Source organism: Hakea prostrata, chromosome 4 (genome assembly GCF_041222555.1).
Source record: "Hakea prostrata isolate BN-2017 chromosome 4, UWA_Hpros_2, whole genome shotgun sequence".
Classification (NCBI taxonomy): Eukaryota; Viridiplantae; Streptophyta; class Magnoliopsida; order Proteales; family Proteaceae; genus Hakea; species Hakea prostrata.
In genome coordinates, this window is record NC_142603.1 from 5387382 (window position 1) to 5412747 (window position 25366).

The window sequence follows — 25366 nt, forward strand, 5'->3', positions numbered from 1 at the left end:
AATCCCCATATAGTTGTGTTTTTACTCTTATATTAGTAATTGACCCAAAACTCATTTCAATTATAATTACAATCAAACATTAATCATAAACCCATAGAATAAAGAAGTATAATTCCAAAAATATGATGTAATCAATACTATCGGGAGTCTTTTTTGACCTACAGAAGTAATGATTCAAATTGAACACATATTGCATATATCTATCTAAAGGAAAAACATCCCCTATTGTGCACAACTCTCTCTTGCACACAGAAGTACACATATATGTCAAATAATTGGCTGAGAAAGCAAAGAAACTATAAGACTATTTTAGACTTTTCAAATTTGAAATTAAACTTTAAATCTCAACCTATTATTTGACATATACGTGCACAACAGACCAGTAAATTTTTATTTTCTATCTAAATGCCTTTCTAAAATGAAATTCCAGAAAGTGACTGATGTGATTTTCATTTTATGTCGTTTATACATTAAGGAACTTCAATAATTGAGCTTAAGTCATATAGGGTTGCTGGGTTGGCGTGATTCCTTTGGTCATGTGTGCTTCCTCTCCATTTCCTATGTTAACATCACAAATGATCAAATGAGTTGATTGGTGTAATATCCTATGGGGAAGGTGCATGAGATATGATACATGTCAATATCAAAGATATGGTTGTGAACTTTCAGCAGATTCCATGTATCTTGGGAGCGGTTTTGACTCGTTCCAATCCATAGGTCTACATGACTCACTTTTCCTCATGCTTTTAATTACATTTTCTTCTTCATCTTGTGAAAGTAAAAAAAAACATTTATCTTATTTTTTTGATGATTGAGATAATTTATAAGGAAAAATAATTAAAAAATTATGGTGAGATTTGAAACAGAAGGATTTTTTTTTTTTTTTTTTTATCCAGTTGAGGGGGGCGGGGGGGGGGGCCCCCTTGCAAGAGCATCCGCGGCGTTTATCGCTCTTGGAACAAAACAGGAAGCACGAGAGGAAAGAGAGCATAACTCCCTAATATCCTCCACCAGGGAGCTAAGCATAGGGGGGAGCGAAAGCATTGTTTATGTATTGGACCGTTTACAATCCCACGAGAAGATGATTACAATCTTCGAAAGTGCAAATATCAATCCCTCTCATGGCGATGCTTCCCTTCCAACCCGGTTGCATAGTCCGGTTACGAATTTCTCCTTTAGAAACGAGGATTTGATGCTTAAGAGAAAAGGCACGTAAAATTAGTTATTATAAAACTGCATTAGGCAACAAAACAATCATTTAATGTTAGACGAAGATTAATGTATATTAAAAGATTCTTAGACAATCTTGGCAGATGCAGAAGTAGCTGAAAAAGTCAGAGGAAGCGATGAGGCGAAGAAAAACCTTAGTCCTAAACAAAATAAAAGTGCGCACCAACTTAATAATTGCGTTTCTAGACACACAAGAGTTGATATATGTAATGACAATGAAATGAATAAAAGTTTCAAAACTATTTAGGCTGCATTTGTTGCGAAAAGGTGGGGGGAAAATCTTGAAAGAGGTAGATTTCTACTTTCCTTTAAACCCAAAATGGTAGTGTTGGGCGGGGGAGGAGACAGTTTCCGACTGTCGGCCCTCCCCCCCTGCCTTTCCCCCTTTTGGTGCTGGGTTGGAGTGTGGGCCCTCCTCCCCCCTCCTCCCCCCCCGGCCTCTGTTTTTTTCCCCCTTTGCGCCGTATTTATTGCGTTTCAAATGAAATCAACTTCACTATCAGTATTCATGATGAATTCCATATATATCGTCTTAGCGAACTTGCTTGGGTCCTGCGCCATAAATGCGCAGGACCATCAAGCCATGCACTTTGGGCGGTGGGATCAGAATTTTGACTGTCAAAATTCAACAATCGAGATCGAAATCTCGACCGAAATTTCGGATCCTACAACTGAAATTTCGGCTTATGCGTAGGATCCAAGCTTTTCCGATCATCTTAGAGTGTCTTTCACGAAATCAAATAAGGACATTGGACATGATTGTAGTTCTATATAACCTCTATACAATAGCACCTAAACATAGTCTGGTCCTAGAATATCATGTCCTTTTTTTTTTTAAAAGGCTATGCATGTGTTAGCGTGAACATGAACCTTCAACCGCTAGCATGTCATGGCCAGTGGTGAGGCTACACTAGGGCCAAGAACCCAGCCCTTTTGAAATTTTTTTCATTTCATGTGTAAAAATATTAACATTTGAGTTCTTGATCGAAAAAAGCTTTTAATGATAAAGTTAATAAATAAGAAATTTATTGTGTTCTGTGTGAATTATCGGTACTTGATTCGATGGCTTTGTTCCTAATTAAGGGTGTCAATTTGATACGGTATCGGTAATTCGGTACAGTAAGGTGTCATATTGAATTTCAAGCCCTCATGTCAAAACTATACTATATCGAATTTATACAATGTGGTATAAAAAACAGTTCGGTATAAAGTCGGTACGAGAAAAACGGTATGGTTCGGTATAATTTCAGTATAAAAAGAAAACTCATTCTTCTAATCTTCTTTACTTACAACCTAAGAGTATTTATGGTATGGGTTGTGTAATATGGTCTTTTAGTTAATATTTTAACTGTTCAGATTTATAATATATGAAGAAAAAGAATAGCATATTTATACTCTTCATGTTGTATACTTTCGATTCAAGCTTTCTTAATTTGGAGTCTAGTTTTCTTTTTTCTTAACATGGAGCCCAACCCAAGAGTAATGTCAAGATGAACTAGGCCTTAAATTGGACCTAATCCAATCTAGATAGTGTCAAATTCGGTACGGTAATTCGATATACGATACAATTTCGGTATTGGGTAATCTGGTATATACCAACTATATGCTACCTAAAACCAAAATCGTATAGTACCGAATCCCAATAAATTTCGGTACATACAATACCGAATTTGAAAATAGTGCAGTTAAAACGGTGCAATTCAGTACAGTAAAACTATATCAAAATATAATTGACACATTTACCCCTAGTGACTGGTTCTACGAGAAAGTAAAACAGCATGTGATGGCCATTATTCCAACATTTGGTAATGATTTGGAGCCATTATAATCATTGGATTGGTACCATAAAAGCTGACCAATTTTGTGGCTAACTATTTGGAATTAGAAGGTCACCACCAAGTAAAGTTTTTTTTTTTTTTTTTTTTACGAAACTGAAGAACTTCATTTATGAACTTGAAAAAAACTACAGACACAACAAAGAAAAAAAAGAAATACAAAAGATAACTACATGAAACACAAGGTTCCATCCGAACCAAAGAGTGAAAATTGACCAAATGTCATACATGTAATAGACACGGTCATCCTGGCTAAGGTTATCTCAAGTCTAACAAAAGTACTAAATGTTTTGAACTATAAACTCTCATATGTAAATATTTCAAGTAATCAATTTTTTTTTTCTCATAAATTAAAAAGAAAAAACAATTAAAGTTAACCTAGTAAAGACATGATCGGATTATTTTATATTTCATAGATGTGAAGTGGTCTTCCTTCCATCTACTCTTTATGTAAATAATCATATTGTATGATCATATGGTTCTTGTGCCTGTAGATGTAAATCTACTCATCTATTTTATCTGAGACGATATGAACCAACTAACCAAGTATCTGAATCAGGATTTTCTATCCATGACATGAAAGAATTAATTGTACTTATTTTACATTCCTTAAACACAAATTTAGGAAGAGATTCACCTCTTAATACTGAAAAGTGAACCCCTAAACGTATGATACAAAAATGTGAGGAAAATACAATTCTCCACCACACATTTGAATTTCATTTTAAATTCAATAAATAAGAAAATAAATATTTATCTTCTTTTTGTAAGAGTAAAAAATTGTACTTGTATCACATTTCTCCACTAAATATTAAAAAAAAATAAATATTTCTATCCAAATAGTCTAAGGATTATACATCTATATTACTATATCTCTTTATCAAACATTTAAGAGAGAAAGCCCTCAGACTCACTTTCAAACATGAAAAAGATGTACCAAAAACGACCCCTACCGACCTCTTCAATTTGAAAATCTCAGCTTCAACGAAAAATTGAATTGAAAGACATCTTTCTTTCAATTCTCAAAAACCAAACATCACGGGAATTGAGGCGAGTCGGATAATTCATAATCGGTGCATCAGATGAATCCGAATCATCACCCCATCAGGGAAGTACTCTGTGCTCCCCGACAATTTTACCACCACAAATCTTGTGGGACCCACATGTTAAAAAAAAAAAAACTCATCACCCAACCCATGTATCCCCTATATTTATGGTGGTAAAGCTGTTAGGGAGGACCGGGTAGCTGATCCGGACTGACGTCGGATCACTGATAACCAAACTGGGCTGTTTTGGTTACATGAGTCTGGAGATTTCAAATATCTAGAGATTTCAAATCTATGGAGTCATAATTTATAAAATTAAATGTTTGGTTGTGAAATGAAATTTGTGGATTTATCCTAAAAAACTATTTGATCGACGTGATTTTTGTGAATGTGCAAATGTATAGCTTTTTTAAAATCTCTGGATTTCACCCTACCCATAAATCTCGATTCACATTTTAGTGAGGTGACCCCTTTCATGAATTTAGGGCTCATGAGCGGGATTTCAAATATCTAGGATTTCAAATCTATGACTTCAAATCTATGGAGTTATAATTTATAAAATTAAGTGTTTGGTTGTGGAATGAAATGAGAATGTGGATGCGATTCATCCTAAAACTTTATTTGATCGCTGATTTTGTGAATTCATTGTATAGCTTTTTTGAAATCTCTGGATTTCACCCCTTACCCATAAATCTACAGATTCACATTTTTACACTAAAAACGTGAATCTGTAAATTTCATGAATCTAGAGATTTTTACAACCAAACGGGTATAATTCTAAGATTCATGAATCTAGAGATTTGAAATCTCTAGATTCATGTAATCAAACAGGCCCTTAGAGATTTTTACAACCAAATGGGTATAATTCTCAGATTCATGAATCCAGAGATTTAAAATATAAAGATTTTTACAACCAAACGGGTATAATTCTCAAATTCATGAATCCAAAGATTTTAAATTTAGAAATTTTTACAACCAAACGGATATAATTCTCAGATTCATGAATCCAGAGATTTTAAGTTTAGAAACTTTTACAATCAAATAAGTATAATTCTTAGATTCATGAATCCAAAGATTCAGAACACTTATGTCATTCGAATCATAATCATTGGGAAAGGATTTTCTTTATACAGTAACGTCAGATCCAACCATCCTCTTTTGAAGGTATAAATTATTTTTTATTGATTTATAAATACCCAGATTAAGAAACTATAAAAAAAAATGTTCAAAAGACGAAAGACAAAAGCAAAAACTTTTCAGAGTTTTTTACAACCCGAAAATCGATGGAGAAACGTCACAGATTGATTAAACAATGGCGAGTCAAACTTGAAGTTTTGGAGAGTGAACGAAGCTGAGCTGGAACTGTCCAGGTGAGCTTTATGCACGTGTCGAATTGGAACATGTTTCATGTGAACGATCACAATTTTTTAATATTAAGAATTATGAAGAAAAAGGGTTTCATATTTATCACAATAAGAAAGTGACCGTTTTATGCCATCAACGTTTTTCGAGTGAATAAATCCTAGTCGTTGGAATGGCATTTTTCTGGCACGTGTTAATATTTATATAATTTAAGATCAGTCTCATACCATCCAGCTCGGAAGTGTGCTGGCGAATTGATAAACCAATGAAATTACATCTTTACCCTTGGCTCCCTCCGTAGTTGCTTTCTCGGTTCGACGGTTCCTCTCTTACATTTATTTAGATCTGCCATTGTCGGAGACTGAGATATTGGAGAGAGAGAACTGAGAATGAAGCAGTTACATTCCCTAAGAAAGAACGAGTGGATCTGAGTAGAAGCTTATGGATTATCGTTCTGCTCCTGTTTTCCCCGTTTCTTCCTCCAATTTCTCCGCAGCAAATACAGGTTTCGGTTCATCAAGAGCCTCTTCAACCAGGATTTTATCGCAATTGTAGGTTCGTAGATCTTCTCTCTCTGTCTCTTCTGCTTTCCTATTAATCTTCTTCTGGATTTTTCTTTTTAAACTGCTCCTGCTGTGTTTTCTGTTTTGGAATTTGATGTTGAGAATAGCAGATTCGATAAGCTTTCTGTGATTGATCAATTATGTTTTGTCTTCTTACGAAGTTATTATAATGTCTGCTTCTTCATTAATTCGCGCGATTACTTTATTCCAGTTTCGAAAGAAATATCAAATGGAAAATTAAGTCCTTCATCGGTTTTTTTTTATTTTTGAACAGAATCGAATCAATTAATGAAATGAAATCTAGAAAAGAGTGTTCTTAAAGATATACAAAACAAGAGTATAAATGAATCGAAAGGGAAACTAGAGGATTTCATTTTATTGGCTGTAAGCTGGAATTGTCTGGTTTTCTCTATTCGATTCGCTCTCTAGATGATGAGATCTAAGTTAACTACTCATTCTGGAGATAAAATTGATCCATTCTCTCTTCCATTTGGCTTCATCAAGTGTTTAAAAAAAGACCTTGTAAGAGCTCAAAAGTGTGGTGGAGCAAATTACACATTTCGAGGGAATGCTTTTTTTGTGGATGTGTGTGTGTTTTTCTTTTCTTTTTTAATTATTTTTTAGGTTGAAGAGAATTTAAATTAACAGCAGTTGAAAGCATACAAAAAACAGGCCTGGTTATCCAAGAGAACCTGAACTCTCTTCTTCTTCTCTTCTTCTTTTCTCCTTCCTTCTCTTCTCTCTTCTTTCTTTTTTTAACAAGACAAAGGCAGAGCAAAGGCAAGGGGGGGCCGCGCCCCGCCCCCGGCCCCTTCTGACATAAGGTTTTTTTTTTTTTTTCCTAGAAATTACATCTCGCTTCCATCGTTGGTGAAGTTTTTGATGTCCACAAGAGGTTCCAAGCTCAATGGACCTGACTCTCGACAATCAAAGGCAACGATAAGGTTTTTGTGTGTTAAACAAAGCATTGTGTGAAGAAATGGTGGAGAAACATAAAAAAGGAAATATGAAAAACAGCTGGAGAAAACGAAAACCTGTTTGTTTTCAAATTTGTAATTCACGAGAAATGTGTAATAAAGAATCAGACTGGTCCCTATCACTGGTGCTATACTTTTTCCTTTTTTGGTAATAATGATTAATGTCTCTATTGCCATACAACTTGTACATTCTCAACCACACCACCCTGTGGGCATGTTAATCAAAACATATTATTGAATGGTCCACTGTACAATTGAGGTCAATTTCTGCTTTTAATTATTACATTCATTTGCACGTCGCTATTTAAATTTCACTCTAATTTCTATGATTTTAATGTGTATTATACATGGATCTTCTGTAAATTTTGTATTATCCTACTTCATAGTTTATTATATTATCTTTTATTCTTTTATTCAAATTGATTTTTTTTATCTAAAATTTACTCTTTAATTGATCGGTGAGATAAATATTTTTTATATAATACGCATATATTACAGGATCAATACCTCAAAATTAAATTATGATCTCACCGATATGCGGAATAATATTACATTTTTCAGGTTTGTATTAATATTACATTTTTCAGGTTTTTATTGCGGTTGTTCATTTGATTGAAGAGAAAAAAAAATAATTAATAAAATAAATGGAGCGCAATAATTTAACAAGTGCGTTTGATTAGTGGTACCGCCTTCAATTCTCAAGTCTCCACGAAAGTAGGAAATTCTATGACAAGTGCAGGTTATTTTTTCAATATAAATAAAAATTATGTATTTTCAAAAAATACTATTCTGGATGGGACCGCATGGTCATTTAAGTAAATAGTTATATTTGGTAAATAATAAGTACATAGTTGTCACTTTAATCGTCAACATGGTAATTAATGTCATTTTCAGCAAGATCTAGAGTCTTGTGGTCCCATACGACCAGTATGTATGGACCCGTAATACATTTGATTTAATCTATTTTCTTTTTATTAAAAAAGAATATTATTTACATTCATATGAAGATATGAAGGAAACACGGATACATATTCAATGGAGGACTATTCATCACAGTTTAAACCCTTCACTCAGTTGAAAAGAAAATTTTTCAATTTGCATGATTGTATAATTTGTATCACTTTTTTATTCTTAAGTTGGACACATGTCAAGTATCTATATTTTATAGATTTAATTTTTTTCTCTACTCATAGATTGTGGATCCGGACTAACCTCATCCGTCATCTTCGATCTTTTTTCTATAGAATTCCTGATCTTTTGTCAACTTTTTTTTTATTGTTTTTGGTAAGCCATCTTTTGTGAATTCAATGTATAGTTTTGTGGCTGTGTGTTAGTATATTCTAGTCCATTTGACATATTTTTCCACTTGCTTTAATTTTTAAAAAGTTAAATAGAGGGACTGTAACGGCCCCATCTCTTCTCCTCTACTAAGTTGATAATTGTGACTACAAGTATGAGTTTAAGTTGTAGATTTCTGTATTACCAAAAAAAATTGTAAATTTCTGATGATAAATTTTGACCAGGCTTTGGGTCCACTTTGAAACTCAATTACGTATATTTAGATTATTTTTTTTTTTTTTAAATCTGCCATGTATGTTTCTGTTGAAACATAGTGGATCATACTCAAAGTTCTGTGATCTTCAAAATGATTGGTTGGGGGACCTAAGATGTGGTCATTTTCTGTTATTTTAGATCTTTTTGGGTGTTGGAGTATTTTGATATTATTTTTTGAAGTATAGGTTTCTTCTATATAGTATCTGGACAAATTGATAAAGGTAAAAATAATTAGATTATACTCTATTCTTCTTTTTCATAGTAAAACCATATCTGCTACCATGTGGATTGTCTTTATATAAACTATATAAATCTTATCTTGTGCATGTGATTTTGCACATAGCTTTGCTAGGAGTAAGCATTTATATACTTCTGAGCGGATATAATACTGAAAAAGAAAAAGAGCAAAACTCACAAATATTTATTTCTTATAATAAAATCAACGATAAATCTTTTTTATGTTATGGATTTCTAAAACTATTAATTGATAGTTGATCCTACTTATGAATTGGAAACACAGATTGACAATAAGGATTTTTTTTTTTTTTTTTTTTTTTTTTTTTTTTTTTTTTTAATTCTATTTTGTGGAAAAGGATAAGAACCCATTCAAAACCCTACGGTTGGTGGTTATCAACTTATCCTTATCCCCAATATTGCCATATCTATACTAATCGCTCTTGTCACTTTTGAGAGCTTTTATTTCGATCCCATAGCTATGTTGAATGAGACATATCGAACTTATTTGAAATTGATAGTAAAATCTTAATTCAATACAATATTGGTATTCTGTACTTTTTTTTTTTTTAATTCCATAGGACTAAAAGACCAAAAATCCACACTTGTTTTTTTTGGTAAACAAAAATCCACACATATTTGTGACTATGAAACTTATAGCTGAGAAATCCGATGAAAAAAAAAACAACTAAAAGTGAACTTTTAATTGTCCCTGCAGTCTCAGGATTTTTCAAGTCTTCTACTCGCTGGAGTTTCCAGCAAAGCGACTCAACTTCTACTAGATCAAACAGCAACATTTGTTGGAGCAGAGTCAGAAGATTTAAAGAAAACAAATCAACCCTATCTCAGATCACTAGTGCAAGTCCAACATAAGAGGAGTCTCTCCAACGGCATATAAGAGACTCAGGAACAGTAAGATCCAATAAGGGAAGATAAGATGGGGTTCTTGGAACTTCTGGAGGTGGCAGCTATGCCGGTGGTTCAGGTCCTTCTGATCAGCATTTTAGGAGCTTTCATGGCAACTGAGTACTGGAACCTTTTAAATGCAGATGCTCGAAGATACTTGAACAAGGTATAACTATGCATTAAGCTAATATATTATATTGGTAGTGGCAATAATCTAGCCATTTTTAATTTTGATTTGGAGTCCCTGTCTCTGATGATGAAAATTTTGGGCCAATGCAGATTGTTTTCGTTATCTTCACTCCTTCACTCATCTTTGCATGTCTAGCACAGACTGTTACTGTCAAAGATGTCATTACATGGTAAGCTACACTTACAGTAAAGTACGTGTTGGGGCTTATAAACTTGCAGTCTCACTTACATCAATTTGGTCGGTTCCTTGGCGCCTTCATATACTTGAGACTCTCTCCTGTTTAAATACCTTAAATATCAGAGCCCAGGTCCCTTTGTTATCCTCTTTAGGCTGTCTATCACGCGTCAAGCTATTTATGATGAAGCTACACATGAGGAAGGGTGTTGAGACTTGAGATGTTGGCAGTTATAATCTAATAGTTAGGTCGTTAGTGCTTTCATATGCTTGAAGATATATCTTCACTTAACACATTGGACCCTTCGATGTATTGCTGCATTTGGAAAGAGTATAGATTGGATTGCCTAACTCTATTATGTTGGATGATTTCTTTAGGTGGTTCATGCCCGTAAACATGGGTTTGACCTTCTTGTTTGGAGGAATACTTGGGTGGATTGTTGTGAAAATTTTGAAACCAGAGCCTTTTCTAGAAGGCCTAATCATTGCTGCTTCTTCAGCAGGTAAATTAGTTCGCCTCACAGTTACTGTATTTTAGCATTCTTGTTAAGTGTGTATGCATATGTTTTATGCTCCTTATTTACTTGAACAGGAAATGTGGGAAACCTTGTCTTGATAGTTGTCCCAGCGATCTGCAATGAGGAAGGCAGCCCATTTGGTGACATTAATACTTGTCGCTCTGTGGGACTCTCCTATGCATCTTTCTCCATGGCGGTAAAGCAGCTTTCTTCTTGATGAACCAGTTATCATCCAAATTATAATGTTTATCATCTGGTTGAGTTGATCTTCCATTTTCTGTTATGTCCATGATCAGACTCATTAGTTAATGTACATTTTAGGGAGTTTGCCGAGCAAAATAGTGATCTCATAGAGAACATTTGGTTCTACTAATTAGCTTTGCTACCATGCATGTTAAAAGACAGTTAATTGTGACTCAATTATATAGTCTCAATGTGATAGCTGTGATGTATTTATGAAAAATAATCTGATAGAGTAGTAAATTGTACAGCACACACACACACACACACACACACACACACACACACACACACACACATACATATATATATATATATATATATATATATATATATATATATATATATATATATATATGTTTTTATTGGGTAGAAATACAGCACATATAATTACGCTATATTACTAACAGCTATAGCCTAGAGTCCTGAGATTTCATCAAGGATACAGGTCTCCAATTCCAAGTACTTAGAGCTTCTCTTTTTTATGATTCAGATTGGAGGATTTTACATCTGGACTTATACTTTCCATCTCATGCGAACCTCTGCATTAACATACAAAGCAAGACAAGAAACTGAGGGATCATTATCAACAAAGCCTAACAATGACATTGATGCCAACAGTGAATCGTACCTTCTCAAAACAGATAATCAAGATCAAACATCTACACAAGTGACATCAACAAAGTCTATTGATGAGGATATGGAAAAAGGACCTGTAAGTAACCATCCTCTCTTCTGTTGCTGAATCCTTGTTCCTTAAAATGAAGGGGAAATTATCATGAACAACGTGTTAGAATTTTAGCTGTGTCAGTCCTGTGAGATCAAGTGAAGGACCAACCTCCCATGAGTCGTTAATTCAATATGTAGTTATCTATTTTCCTCTGAAATTGTTGAATGATACCAATGATCGGTTGTATCACAGTCATCTGGTAAAGCAAAGGATGTGAAATCATTCTGGGGAAAACTAGCAGGAAATCTCCACCAAATTTTGGAGGAGTTAATGGCACCACCAAGTCTTGCTTCAGTAAGTGTTCTTAAATATACTAAATGCTGTAATTTTCTTCTTCCGATCTTAAGAGACAACATTTAATTTAAGTTATTTATATCCTAACAGGCTCTTGGACTGATCTTTGGTTGCGTGCCGTTTCTGAAGAATATTCTTATTGGTAAAACTGCTCCCCTTCGAGTGATCCAGGACTCTATTAAAATACTAGGGTATGTATTTCTGTATTCGGTACATTTTCTCAGATGAGACAATTCTGTTCCCAAAATTTCCTATGAACCATGATAGTCTAGATCAGTAGAACTTTTGTATCAAGCACAGAAATCTCACCATACGTCCTGTGTGTTGCTGTGCACTCCTGTACACATGTTTGCATGTTCTACTGTAAACCATACTAAGTGGGAGAAACTAAAATCACATTGAGCTAGTCATTGCCATCTCCTTTGCTTGGATTCATTCCACATAAATTCTTATTCTTCTAATGACATAAAAACATCTTTCCTTGCAGGGATGGCACACTACCTAGCATCACCCTTATACTTGGTGGTAATCTTGTCCAAGGTAAAATGATTTTTCAAAACTATCCAATAAAATAATAACAAAAAATTGAGAAGAATCCAACTTTTCTGTGTTTACAAATATGTATGTTTGTCTAAGCAGGTCTACGTTCAGCAAAGTTGAGGCCATCGATTATCATTGGAGTCATTTTAGTGCGATACTTGTTACTTCCTCTAATCGGGATGGGAGTGGTCAAGGTTGCTGGTGATCTGGGTTTTCTCTCATCAGATCCTCTCTACCGATATGTCTTGATGTTACAATTTACTCTCCCACCTGCCATGAATATTGGTAAATAACCACAAAAATTTTTAGGTTTCCTCTTAATACAATTTTACTTTTTTTTTTTTTTTTTTGTTTGGGATCATCTTATTCTACTTTGACAAGATTACATGTATCAATGTGAAGATTAATTTGATGGTGAAATTAGGTACAATGGCTCAGCTGTTCGATGTGGCTGAAGAGGAGTGCTCAGTCCTATTCTTCTGGACTTACTTGGTTGCAGCTTTTGCTCTCACAATTTGGTCCACAGTCTACCTGTGGGTCCTGTCTTGAAGACTGTAGTGCATAAGAAAGAGAGTTATAATGGCAGCAGTTTCAGATGAGCCAGAATTTCTGGGAGCTCTTCCCAATTGAAGCACAACATATAGATTGTTGTTAGGGTGCCTTTGTATAAGCATGTATACATGTCAAAATCTACGAAGGATAAGATGCTGTATCGTTAGTGATTGCTGTTATATTAAGAAACATTAATATTATTTCTCTACCTGAAAATAAATTATCCCTGCTACGCTGATCACATTCACCTTATTAAACAAAATACCCAACCACTTGAGTTCGACTTCAGTGCTGCGCAACACAGCACCTTGTTGTGAACTGTCAAGATAGAGCATCCGTTTCTCAACACACTTTGTAAAAATTGAAGGTTGGCTGCAACTGCACAGCACCCAAACAATTTCCAAACCACTTCCCACTACCTGACGCCAAAGCACGGGATCATCTTCCCGTGAGCGCAAAGTGCTTCCTGACGACTTCCCAACTACAAAAACACAGTGGAGCCCATTGGTGAAATTTTTACATTTTTTTATTTTTTTTAAAAAGTGTTTTTCACCTGTGGGCCCCACTGATTTTATGGTCAGGAAGCCGTCGGACGGGAGAGATGATCCCGACTCGCCAAAACTCTGTTGAAACGATGTCAAGAGATATCGTGATTACCTAACGATAAAAAGGAAAATTGTTTTCGACGCCGATTAAACAGCATTATGTGACCCCAAATACAAAAGGCAATTTTTTTCCGTTCTGCACTTTTGCTGTTCACAGTGCCGTTGCAGAAGATAAGACAACCGAAATTTGGTGCCGAATAGGAAAATCATTTCAGCAACGCTTATAAACATTGTAAAAAATTATCATATTTGATGACAGTACCTAGTAAGTGTAGGTAAAAAAACAAAAAATTATTCTCTGGCTATGAAAATTCTAAAGCCGTCTACACCAATTTTTTGAATTATACCATGGGTAAAGCCATAGACATTTGGCAACGCTTAAATAAACCATCGCCAAAACATTTTTTTCAAAATGAGAGCAGCAATGCACAAGCAAGAGAGAAATCACTTTCATTGCCAAAATCCTCTGATGATCCTTCTAGCATCTGGTGATAAAAGATGTCTCTTACACAATTCAATCTATAAATATAAATATTTACAGAAGCAACAACATAAAATGTTAAATATATTGTAGTAGCTACAGTAAATGAGGATCCCTTTCAAAAGGGTTTACAAAAACTATTAAATACGCTGTGGCCCCACAGTTAATCAAGGGTCCCTTACAAAATAGTCACCAAAAGTTGTTGCAGTATCTGAAGGTGATTGGATCAGAACCAGTCAAATGCTTCAGGTCATCCTTAATTAGGCTCTTCAATGAAAGCAAATAAATCATACAAGCATAATAAAAATGAAACCCCAAAAATCAAATTCTATTTCCTTTGCAACTCCGAGATAGATCAGTAGGTCCAGCCACATCAACAGTAAGGCATCTAAAGAACTAGACATGGTTATCAAGCACAAGCACGCTCTAATAATAAATCAGCCATAAAAAAAATGAAAAATAAAAAAATAAAAAAGGCCAAGCACAATCCATGGTGTTGTTTAGAAATAACAACCTAATAAGGTAACCATGTAATCAAGGATTAAGAAGTCAGCTTCCACCTAGGTTGAAACCAACATATTCCAGGCTTCAACTGAAACCTTGTCAAAACCTTGCACATCTTGGAGGTTTGTTTTGTTTGACCATTTTAGTGGTCAAATTGCTATATTAAGCCTCAAACATCAGAGAAACATAAGGAAACTTGTAGGCTGTCGAAAACGAAAAAGATTAAAAAAATAAATAAATAATTAACAATACAATACATGCTAGCTTAATTTCATACCCTAGGTTGGGTACAACATATCTTCATTGTATATTTTCTCAAATATAACTTGCACTAAATTCAATGGAAACAACCATATATGAAATACAATCCACAAAAATAGAAAACCATATATAGAAGTCTTTTTAAACATCCAAAGTCTTAGAATTTATAAATACATGTAGAAGTATTACAATTTACAACAGAGTTTTGGGTCATCTAAATGCACCAAATTATAGCTAGCTTCCAACATGTACACCAAAATTTGTAAGTGGTTTGGCCAAAGAACCAAAAGGTTAGGGTTTGCATGAGATCATGAATTTCAGTCAAAATATGGCTTTTGTCTAAAAACAATGTATCATTTGGGTTGGTACAAAACCAAAACCAGTAAACTAGCGAGAGTTTTAAGTCAAAACATAGTAATCTACAAGAGTTGCAAGCTAATTCCATTTTGAACTTGGACAAAACCAAAGTAGTCTGAGATTTCATTTCTTTCAACCAAGGTACGAAAGTTCAGTGAATTTCACCACTTCACCCCCTGGCGAACCTAGTGATCCGGCGATATTTCGTCGGTATTTCGCCAATTGAAAGCCGATATTTCAAAGCAGTTTCATTGATGCCCCAAAGCCCCCAACAGAAGCAAGAACTCAGAGGCACCAAAGGCAGGCCGGTATTAGGGATTTGACAAGCGCAGCAAACTGGGTCACTGCCTCTATCATCTTCTCCTCCTTCCCTTCTAGCCATGGTAGAGTTCTTCTTAGATCTCCCTATCACGTCTCCAGAAGCTGTACGGAAGCAATGTTTGGGAATGGTTCTATGGTCAAATGGAATAATTTAACACGACAACCCCTCTCTTGCTCTCTCCTATCTTCTTTATACGCCTCTTAGTTTCTTTTTGTGTCTGCAACTTTGTTTTCCAGCTACCTTATTTGGAATCTGCCATTCGTTGCAGGAACTTCTCAGCTGAAAATTTCTCCTGTGTTCAAGTTAGTCCAAACCTGACTTGAGTTACGACTTGCAGGTTGGTCAAAAGTTGCAGCGACAACATCACTGTCGAGTTGAAAGATGGGGCATTTGCCTGGGACGATGAGGGTAACAAAGCATTGTTACAAGGACTCCAACGAAAGAGAAAGATAACCGGTGAGGTTCTGTGAAATTTAGGCGATTTTCGCCTATATTTTGCTAGTTTGTCGGAATATCATTTGGCCAATTTTCCTGCGACTTTTGGCAAAAATTGTTTTCGCTAGCTTTTTCATTTTGCCACCCTCCAAACCCAGCAAATTTCACCATTTTCGGGCAAAATTTACTGAAATGTCTTACCTTGCTTTCAACTGGATTCTCAAACATTTTATGAAACAAATTGTGGAAGGCGCCTTATTGTTGTATTTAGTTGATTATCATTCATCCACTCTCCTAGGGGTATTCGACATTCCACATTTGACTTTTCTTCATCAGGTTGCTAAAAGCCACAAATTTGATTAGATGTTGACCTATGCTTCTAGACCATTGGTCATTCTAATCCCACCCTTGGGTGATAGGTAAGCACCACAAAAACAGGGTATACTCTAGTAGAATTCAAGGGTAATGGAACATGAGGATCCTTCTGTTGATTACCTTAAAGGAACCATGCAGAACGATTTACCAGAAGGCATAGAAGCTGAAAATGAACAATGTTCTTTTGGGTGGCTATGGAAAAGATAAAATTAGAAACAACCAAGTACGAATAAAAGAATGAATGAGTGCAATGATGGAGAAAATACCTGTCAATAGAACTCCAACAGAGTTTATCAATAAGATGCCAAGAAATTTAATACTTGGAATCCAACCTACAAAATCAAATGCACTCTGTTAAAAGATGAAGCTAAATAAAGGGACAAAAGGAAAGGTTTTAAGGTGTTATATTACTTGCAATCATCCTGATGGTTAGAAATTAAATGTATCTTTTAACCTCTCTAACACGTTTTACTAAAATTGATTAATTATGACATTCATAGAGTGGTGGGATAATATCTTCTTAGTGAACAGAACATCCAAAATCTTAAGTTCCTAACATGCCTAGCCCTATACCATGGTTTAAGAACACATTTTCAGAGCCAAACTTTGGTCAGCCAAATAATAATAGTTGCACCAATTTAAAAGAAAAAGAAAAATAACATCATCAAGAGCTTACCAAACAAAATCCTGGACTTCTAAATTCCTATGCATCCTGTATCACCAAATCTATCCAATAAGAGGATTCCAATTATATTATGATGAAGATTTTTATAGTGTTTATGGTTCAAATCAATAATATACCTATGGCTCAATAGAATCCGAAGGTTATGTAGAATGTGGACTATGACATAGACATGAAATGTTGTCTAAATGCATTTAGGTAAGACTCAAATCTAGCCATTGTTTCAACCTGATCTAACACCCTCGGCTTCCATTGAGATATCTCCTCTACTTGTTTCAACATGATATCTTTAAACTTTTCATTATCTAATTTAAAGTATGTAGTTTGAGGTGCATTACTTTAATCAAGCATTGCCTCATTGTCCCCATAATTTTATTGTAGTTACTCTAGCACTCCACAAACGCACCCCACGAGCGTAAGATTTAGCCACATCTTTAACAACACTTTAAAAGATTTCTTCTTGCACCTCAGTATTTTGCTGACTTTCTTCACTTTGCTTACCATTTCTTCTTGCACTTTATCCCATAGGCACTAAACAATAACAATGAGCATGAAGAAGTCAAACATCAATGACAATTTAAGGGCAAGACACTACCACACAAAAAAAAAAAAAAAAAAAAAAAGGCACCAAAAATATAGGGCAACACTTATTTTCCATAGCTGTCGTTTATATTACTGTCATAGAAAATAGACGATGATTTTTGGGCACCAACTAAGAAAATATTTTTGGCGACCATTTAACCGTCCTAAAATATAATCTTAGGTGGGCAAACATATCAAATTTAGTAAAGGTGGTTATAAAATCGTTGCCAAAAATGATAGTAATCAAGAAACCCTATAGACCTTTGACAATGGTTTTGAAACCGTAGTCAAAAATATTTATATTTTTTTAAAAAAGCAATAATCATTATTATGGCCAAGAAAAATATACACCTACAATCCTACTTTAAATCCATTCATCCACCTAATAATTTTATACTATAATATTTACTATTTCAGGAAATTAATAAAGAAATAAGCCAACTCGTGTTCTACAAACCAACACGCAATGAAATAATTTCAAAAGCCAAATACATAGCTCAGTTTGCTTAACAATTTTAGAATATTCTCCCATTTCCTAAAAAAGCAAATATGATGAAATCACTTCTTAGATGAGTTAGGCCCTCACTATCTCAAAATCCAAATAACTGCAAAAAAAGAAAACATAATAACTCAAAATCTGATGATAGATTTATTGCTCGAACAAAGAGATCCCCAAGAATTAAAACTTGTAAAACACCCAATGTTTAGGAAATATTAAGATGTACAAAATTGCAAAAATACTTCAAATTGTAACACAAGGATATAGCTAAGATATTATAAGTTTCCAAGATACTTTAACAGAAGTAACTCAAAGCAATTTTGAATCAGAGGATCTTTAAAAAGACAATGTCTGGTAAAAGGCACACTATATTAAGGAGAAATAAATTACACTAATAAAGGATAGAATTCATGTGTCACATAGTATGAGCTAAAAAGTTTTTTTCTCCACACGTTTCAACAGTTAAAGTTGCCCTCCCACATTCACAATCACTACAAATCCTAAACCCTCAGTCCCATCTCTTACCACTCTTAGTTCTCTCTCCCAAACAACATGGATTCTTATAGGAAAGATGCACCAAACCATGGAAGAAAGGTAACCTACAATAGGTAAGGGTGTAGCACAAATTACAAGTGCTCAAGGAAATCAAGAGCTTGTTTGTGGTCCTAGAGATAATAGAATTGTCGGCTTTTTAGTTTCCATGCTCTGATATGGCATCTCTCCAAGTTTCAAGTATTTTATACAGGTTTTTCGTTAAAAAGTAATCCCTGTTCCTTTCACAGATATGAAGGTCAAAGGTTACACTTCTCCTCCCCCTTCTCATTGTTTGCTTAAGCCATCTTTCAGATTGAAGGTGTCCCTTTTTGAAGCAAAGCATAACCATCTAATCAAGAATCTAAGGCAGCAAATATATCAAAATCCCAAATCAAGTCAGCATATTCCCCAAACATTAAATTAAGAAAACAACAGAAGAAAGCAAAGGAATGGTATATTCATAGTAGAAGTCTATGTTATCAAGGTCTTGCCTACTCAAAATACAGAAAGCCCCTGATATCAAGAGTCTATATTCGACAAGGAAAGCACTCCCAAGGAAACGATTGACAGTTTGAAGAGTGAAGAGAGTCCTATCGTTTTCAGCAGAGTCCTAGTGCATTCAGGCGACTGGCAAATTTGAAGCATGAAGAGTCCTTCTGCGTTAAGGTTATTAGAATTAGATTTAGAGAGTCAAGAGTCATAATACATCTAGGTTAGAGTTATATTACAGTTAGGTTTCTTTTGAAGAGTCCTACTCGAAGTAGGCTGATTTTGTTAATTAATTCGATAGGAATGTAATTGCTATAAATAAGGGGGAGGATGAGTAGAAAGGATATAGAGAGAAGTTTATGTGAGAGCCATTGCTCTTGGGTAGCCGTAGGAATCACCTACTGCTGGTAGAATGTATTGTTTCTTATTCAACTTTTATTCAAAGTCCCTTTTTTCTTCTTGAGTTATTCCACCTTGTTAAGTAGCCTCATTCAGGTACCTAACAAATTGGCATCAGAGCCATCGATTCTAGGGGAATGGTCAAGAGTCGAATGGAGCAGAGGGTAGAGGAATTGGAAAGTATCGTGAAAGAGATTCAAGGTCAAGTGGGACTCCTAGCACAAAACATATAGAAAGGAGAAAAGGCCAATGACGAGTTTAGAGATGAATTAAGGTTCATGTTATCGCAAGGAAAATCAGCAGAGATGCATACCTTAATGCCGGAGGTGACTAGAACCGATGGAGTTCCAGTTACATGCAAGCATACGATCGAACCAGAGAAACCGAGAGACTTCCTTCCTAGACATCTTGAGATGCCAATTTTCACGGGGGAAGATCCGATGGGATGGATCGCACGAGCTGAAAGGTACTTTGATCTATACAAACTCAGCGATGAAGAGAAACTCAGAACTGCAACCCTTTGTTTTGAAGGTGCAGCACTAGGATGGATACGCTTCCGAGAACTGCAGCAGCCATTGTCATCATGGAGAAACTTGAAAGAATCGATGATCTATCGATTTAACTCAGCACAACTGAAGACTCCCCAAGAAGCATTGATTAATCACAAGCAAAGTGGAACGTTTGCGGCATATAGAGAAGGGTTTGAGAAATTAGCGGCAGAAAGAGCGGAGCGGTAGATGGAGAATGGTTGAAGGGGGTGTTTTTCACTGGTTTAAATGAAGAAGGGCTGAAGTTCGATTATTTGGGCTCACCAATTTGGGCCAAATAATGGACCTGGCCCAAGCCGTGGAGGACAAAAATGGAGTGGGGAAAAATAAGAAACCTCTTTTGGCCCAAACCCACTCAATCAGCCCAAAATCTAACCTCACGTTTTATTAACTTCAGCCCACCCAACACCAATATTAAAGGAACCAATACGGTTCAGGGAACCGGAATGAACCAAAGCTTTAACGGTTCGGTTCGGCCAAACCAAAGAAGTGAACCCGCGTCTTCCTCTTCACAATCTCGACCTGCAACTACAGCTGCGACGGGGAGCTCGGACGCTCACGTTGGTTATCCCGGAAGAAATCAAAGATAAAATGGACAAAGGGGTATGTTTCGGGTGTGACGGCCCATACTCCAAAGGCCATCGATGCCCTCTCGAAGCAACTAAGGTTGTCTGTTACTCCACGACGATGATAGTCCGTGAGTTGCAACAGCGGAAGGAGTGATCAATGATGACGATATGGAGCCGGTGCTTGAGACGGAACTCTCGCATACCACTTTGGTGGGGATCGATTCATCACACACACTGAAACTAACGGGACAAATAAATGGCTATGAAGTCATCATTCCGATCGATTGTGGAGCAAACAGCACAATTTCGTCGCTCAAGAGTTGGTGGAGCCGTTGGGATTGGAAATCCATAAAACAAAATTTCGAGTTGCTTTGGGCGATGGGACAATTAGCAAAGGTACGGGGATTTGTCGACAGATTCCGATTCAGCTAGGCGGCGAGGTCTTTGTGCAAAATTTTTACCCTTTCAATTTGGGTAGCATTGATATAATCTTGGGCGTAGAATGGCTGCAGACACTAGGGGAAGTACGCAGTAAATGGCGCTTGAGAACCATGAGCTTTGAGTGGCAGGGATGACCCGTGAAACTAAATGGGGATCCAACCTTGCTGCGATTAGAAACAACATTGAAGAGTGTGCTACGGTCGGTTCAAGCGGTGGTGATGGATACGGTAACAACCTCGGCATCCCGTCGGAGACGATATAGAGGTACAAGAGAGTACAAGCAGTTGTCACATTTATTAACCGATTTTGCTCAATTATTTGCTGAACCAACTGAATTGCCGCCAAGAAGGAAGCAAGACCACCAGATACGGTTAGCCAAGAGGAGTAACCCACCTAATATTCGACCCTATCGTTACCCACATTCTCAAAAGAACGAGGTCGAAAGATTGGTACAGGAAATGTTAACGACAGGATTGGTACGACCTAGTGTGAGTCCTTACTCTAGTCCAAGATCTTGTTGGTTCGAAAGAAGGATGGCGGATGGCGTTTCTGCGTGGACTAACGTGCCTCGAATAAACTCACGGTTCTCGACAAGTTTCCCATTCCTGCAATTGACGAACTGTTGGATGAGCTAGGCGGAGCCACAGTGTTTACCAAGCTTGATCTGAAAGCAGGATACCACCAGATTAGAATGACGAAAGGTGATGAAGAAAAGACGGCTTTTCGTACACATAATGGGCATTACGAGTTCCTGGTGATGCCGTTTGGGCTCTCGAATGCTCCAGCCACATTTCAATCACTAATGCATGAGGTATTTCGAGAACACTTGCGAAAATTTATTTTGGTGTTCTTTGACGATATTTTGGTGTATAGCAAGACCATGGAGGAACATGTGGCCCATTTGCGAACCACCTTTATACTTCTCACACAGCACCACCTCGTAGTCAACCGAAAAAAATGCATGTTGGGGTTGCTACACTGAAGTATTTAGGACATATCATATCTAAAAACGGAGTCACGGCGGACCCACGGAAGATTAAGTGCATGGTGGAGTGGCCCCAACCTGCCAATCTTAAAGCCTTGCGAGGGTTTTTAGGATTAACCGGGTATTACCGCAGATTCGTCCGAAATTATGGTAAAATTGCCGCTCTACTCACAAACTTATTGAAGAAAGATGCATTTCAGTGGGGTAACGAGGCAACGACGGCATTTAATGCCCTCAAGACAGCCATGACAACCGTTGGTGATACCAGATTTCACGAAAGAGTTTTTGGTAGAGACTGATGCTTCAGGTTTTGGGCTGGGTGCGGTTTTGATGCAAGAGGGCCATCCCATTGCCTACTGGAGCCAAGTGTTGTCCCCTCGCGCACAAACCAAGTCTATCTATGAGAAAGAACTAATGGCAATAATACTTGCCTTTCAAAAATGGCGTCATTACTTGATGGGAAGACATTTCAAAGTGCGAACGGATCAGAAAAGTCTGAAATATTTGCTGGAACACCACATTATGGCTACTGATCAACAAAAGTGGGTCTTGAAACTTTTGGGATTTGATTTTGAGATATTGTATCGTCCGGGTAGCGAAAACAAAGCCGCCGATGCTCTCTCGCGAAGGTCGCAGGATGATAAGCAGCTTTATTCGATGACAACAGCAACTTGGCAGGAAAGTGAGGGACTAGATACAGCGGTACACGCCTCGGACAATTACCAGAAGTCCGTTCAAGCCTTGCTGAAGGGATCCCAGGACTACCCCAGCTACCAACTTCAAAAGGGCACCTTACTCTATAAGAATCGGTTAGTCATCCCCGATGGGTCACCATTAATTCCCAAATTACTTTCAGAGTATCTTTCTACCCCATTCGGTGGGCATTCAGGGTTTTTGAGGACTTACGATTAGCAGTTGTGGTATACTGGGTAGGAATGAAGGTTGCTGTCCTCGAATCTCGAATTTGTGGCTAGTTGTGATGCTTGTCAGCGCAGTAAATATCAAGCCATGAAACCCGTTGGACTCCTTCAACCACTACCAATTCCAGATCACATTTGGGAAGACATTAGCATGGATTTTATTGGTGGGTTACCCAGGACTAAGAGTGGAGATACCGTGCTTGTTGTAGTTGACCGGCTACCCAAGTACGCACATTTCATCGCTCTTTCACACCCTTATTCCGCCAAGGATGTGGCTATCTCGTTCAGCAAGGAGGTTATCCGCTTGCATGGTTCCCTCGAACCATCGTCTCCGATCGAGATCGTGTCTTCCTTAGTAATTTTTGGATCGAGCTTTTCAAATTAGCGGGTACCAACCTCAAGTTCAGCAGTACCTACCAATGCTAGCAGATATAAGAACGTGTATCGTACATGTTCGGAGAAGAAGAACTAATAAGCGCATCAGAATCACAAACAGAATGAGCACAGAGCAAAAAACCGCTAATGGAAGAAATGAAATCCGCGTACCTTTTTTGCTACAGCATCTGAATACAAACAGAAAGGAGAAAGAGCGAAAAAACGCTAATGGAAAAAATGGAATCCACGCAACATTTTCGCTTCAGCACTTCAGCAATGGAGATTCGAGGAAGAAAGACGGTAAAAGGAACACCCTTGTCGCACTCGGACGGACGGCTCGCAATATTTATAGTTACAGCTAGTGTAGTCGCAAAACCCTAGTCTATTTTCTTTATTACCCCTCGATAAATTCCTATATTCCTTGTTCTATCCTTTCTCTCGTTCGATGCGCTATACGTGCAGGGGTTTCATCCGTCCGATCGTTTCAATCGCTGGATGGATGTCATCTGTAAACCATAAATCTTAATCGCTGATTTGAACACGTGCTCAATGAATCTTTTGCCCTTTATTGTAAAATGCACAATGAATTTGTTAACATGAATCCATTGAACCAAGTTTTATACGAACCGAACCTGCATCGACCCAAGAGGCAGCGATGTGGAAAACTCCTCAGAATGATGGATTTGATTTGTAAAAACACATGAACCCCGATTATTAGTTTTTGGTTTGGGTTGGTCTTTTGGCTCCAGTTCATACATGGTATATTGCATTTACGTGAATTAATTGAGCATACGGTAAGATCAATGGTTACATTTAATCTCTACATTGGCATGATCTTAGGGCCTGTTTGGTTATATGAGTCTAGAGATTTCAAATATCTCCCCTTGTGCTCCCTAACAGTTGTTGACCACAAATTACAGGGGGCCACAGGAATTGGGTGATGAATTTTTTTAAGGCCCATTTAAGCCTGATTTGTCTCATTATGACTTCAAACTTTTGATTTACATAGGCTCAATATTAGAATTTGGGTTTCATTTGATTCATTATCTTGATCAGGGGTTAGACATTTTTTTTAGCCGATAAGTTTATATTATGGGGATAATATTACTAATATAGGTGATGCTAGATGGATGCGACTCAAAACCTTTCTATAGGAGTTTGGGCTTTTAATTGCTCAACTAACCCACCATTAACAGGCTTAGACATTCTTTTATTCTGCAAACCATTCTCCAATGGAAATAGAAAATGAAAATCTTTTGATTATAAACGACAAATGACAATGAGATCAAACATGGGAATGCATCCAACAAATAACATATCACAATTTCTATGCGTCACATTCTATTTCTCAAATATCTGCAAAATGAATAACATTAAAAGTGAATTAGAGTTGTGGAAAAAAAATAGTAGCTTTACCAATACTATATCAACTCGATGACAAGATACAACATCAGTTATCTATAATTAGAAGTTGCGTAAAAAGTGTCCATCGAAAGTTATTCAAATGCATCAACGTTTCTCTGTTGATCATCCAGAGTGCTTTTGAAATCGCTCTTTACGGACCAAGAATCTATAGCCAAGGAGCAGCTAGCATAAAAAATGGCTATCCTCCTTCATTTTGCAAGCAATACAAACAGTGAGATTTTATAATCATCACTGGTGGGAGGAATATGCTCATGGTTAGGACAACGGGCAAACTTAAGATGATTTATTCATGTCAATTTCTCATTAAGATGATTTATTCATGTCAACTGTGAGAAGGGTGGGTGTAACCTTTTTTGGTAGAAAATAAGGGATTTTATTGAAAGGGAAAACCTCTATTACAACCTAAACTTAGCATATCAAACGCTAAAAGCCAATAAATAAGGGGGGTGGGGTGTCGATAGTTAAGAATGCTTATTGTGTGAGAGTGCTATCATTAGCTTAAAAATCCGCCACCATATTAGTCTCGCGTAGAACGTGCCTGAAAGAGATAGACTCGAATGGTTCCTTGAGGTGCAATATGTCTGCAATGATTGGATATACCTTCTAAGGTGCTTCAAAGGGGGGATTTTGTAA

At 36.6% G+C, this 25366-nt stretch overlaps 1 protein-coding gene and 1 long non-coding RNA gene across 2 annotated transcripts; one reads left to right on the top strand and one right to left on the bottom strand.

Annotated features, from left to right (window-relative positions):
• The first annotated feature begins 5772 nt into the window (after positions 1-5772).
• On the top strand, positions 5773-13209 carry LOC149017330 (protein PIN-LIKES 7-like). Its single transcript, XM_089151653.1, has 11 exons — positions 5773-6028; positions 9520-9873; positions 9987-10066; positions 10450-10574; positions 10664-10785; positions 11323-11544; positions 11752-11853; positions 11944-12044; positions 12341-12393; positions 12493-12678; positions 12818-13209. The coding sequence occupies exons 2-11, from the start codon at positions 9739-9741 to the stop codon at positions 12940-12942; spliced, it is 1251 nt and encodes a 416-aa protein (XP_089007779.1). The 5' UTR covers positions 5773-6028; positions 9520-9738; the 3' UTR covers positions 12943-13209.
• Positions 13210-13557: 348 nt separating this feature from the next.
• On the bottom strand, positions 13558-23609 carry LOC149017331 (uncharacterized). Its single transcript, XR_016172798.1, has 3 exons — positions 23480-23609; positions 22920-23346; positions 13558-16617 (listed from the first exon to the last, which is right to left on the bottom strand). It is a non-coding gene; the product is annotated as an uncharacterized LOC149017331 (long non-coding RNA).
• Positions 23610-25366: the final 1757 nt, after the last annotated feature.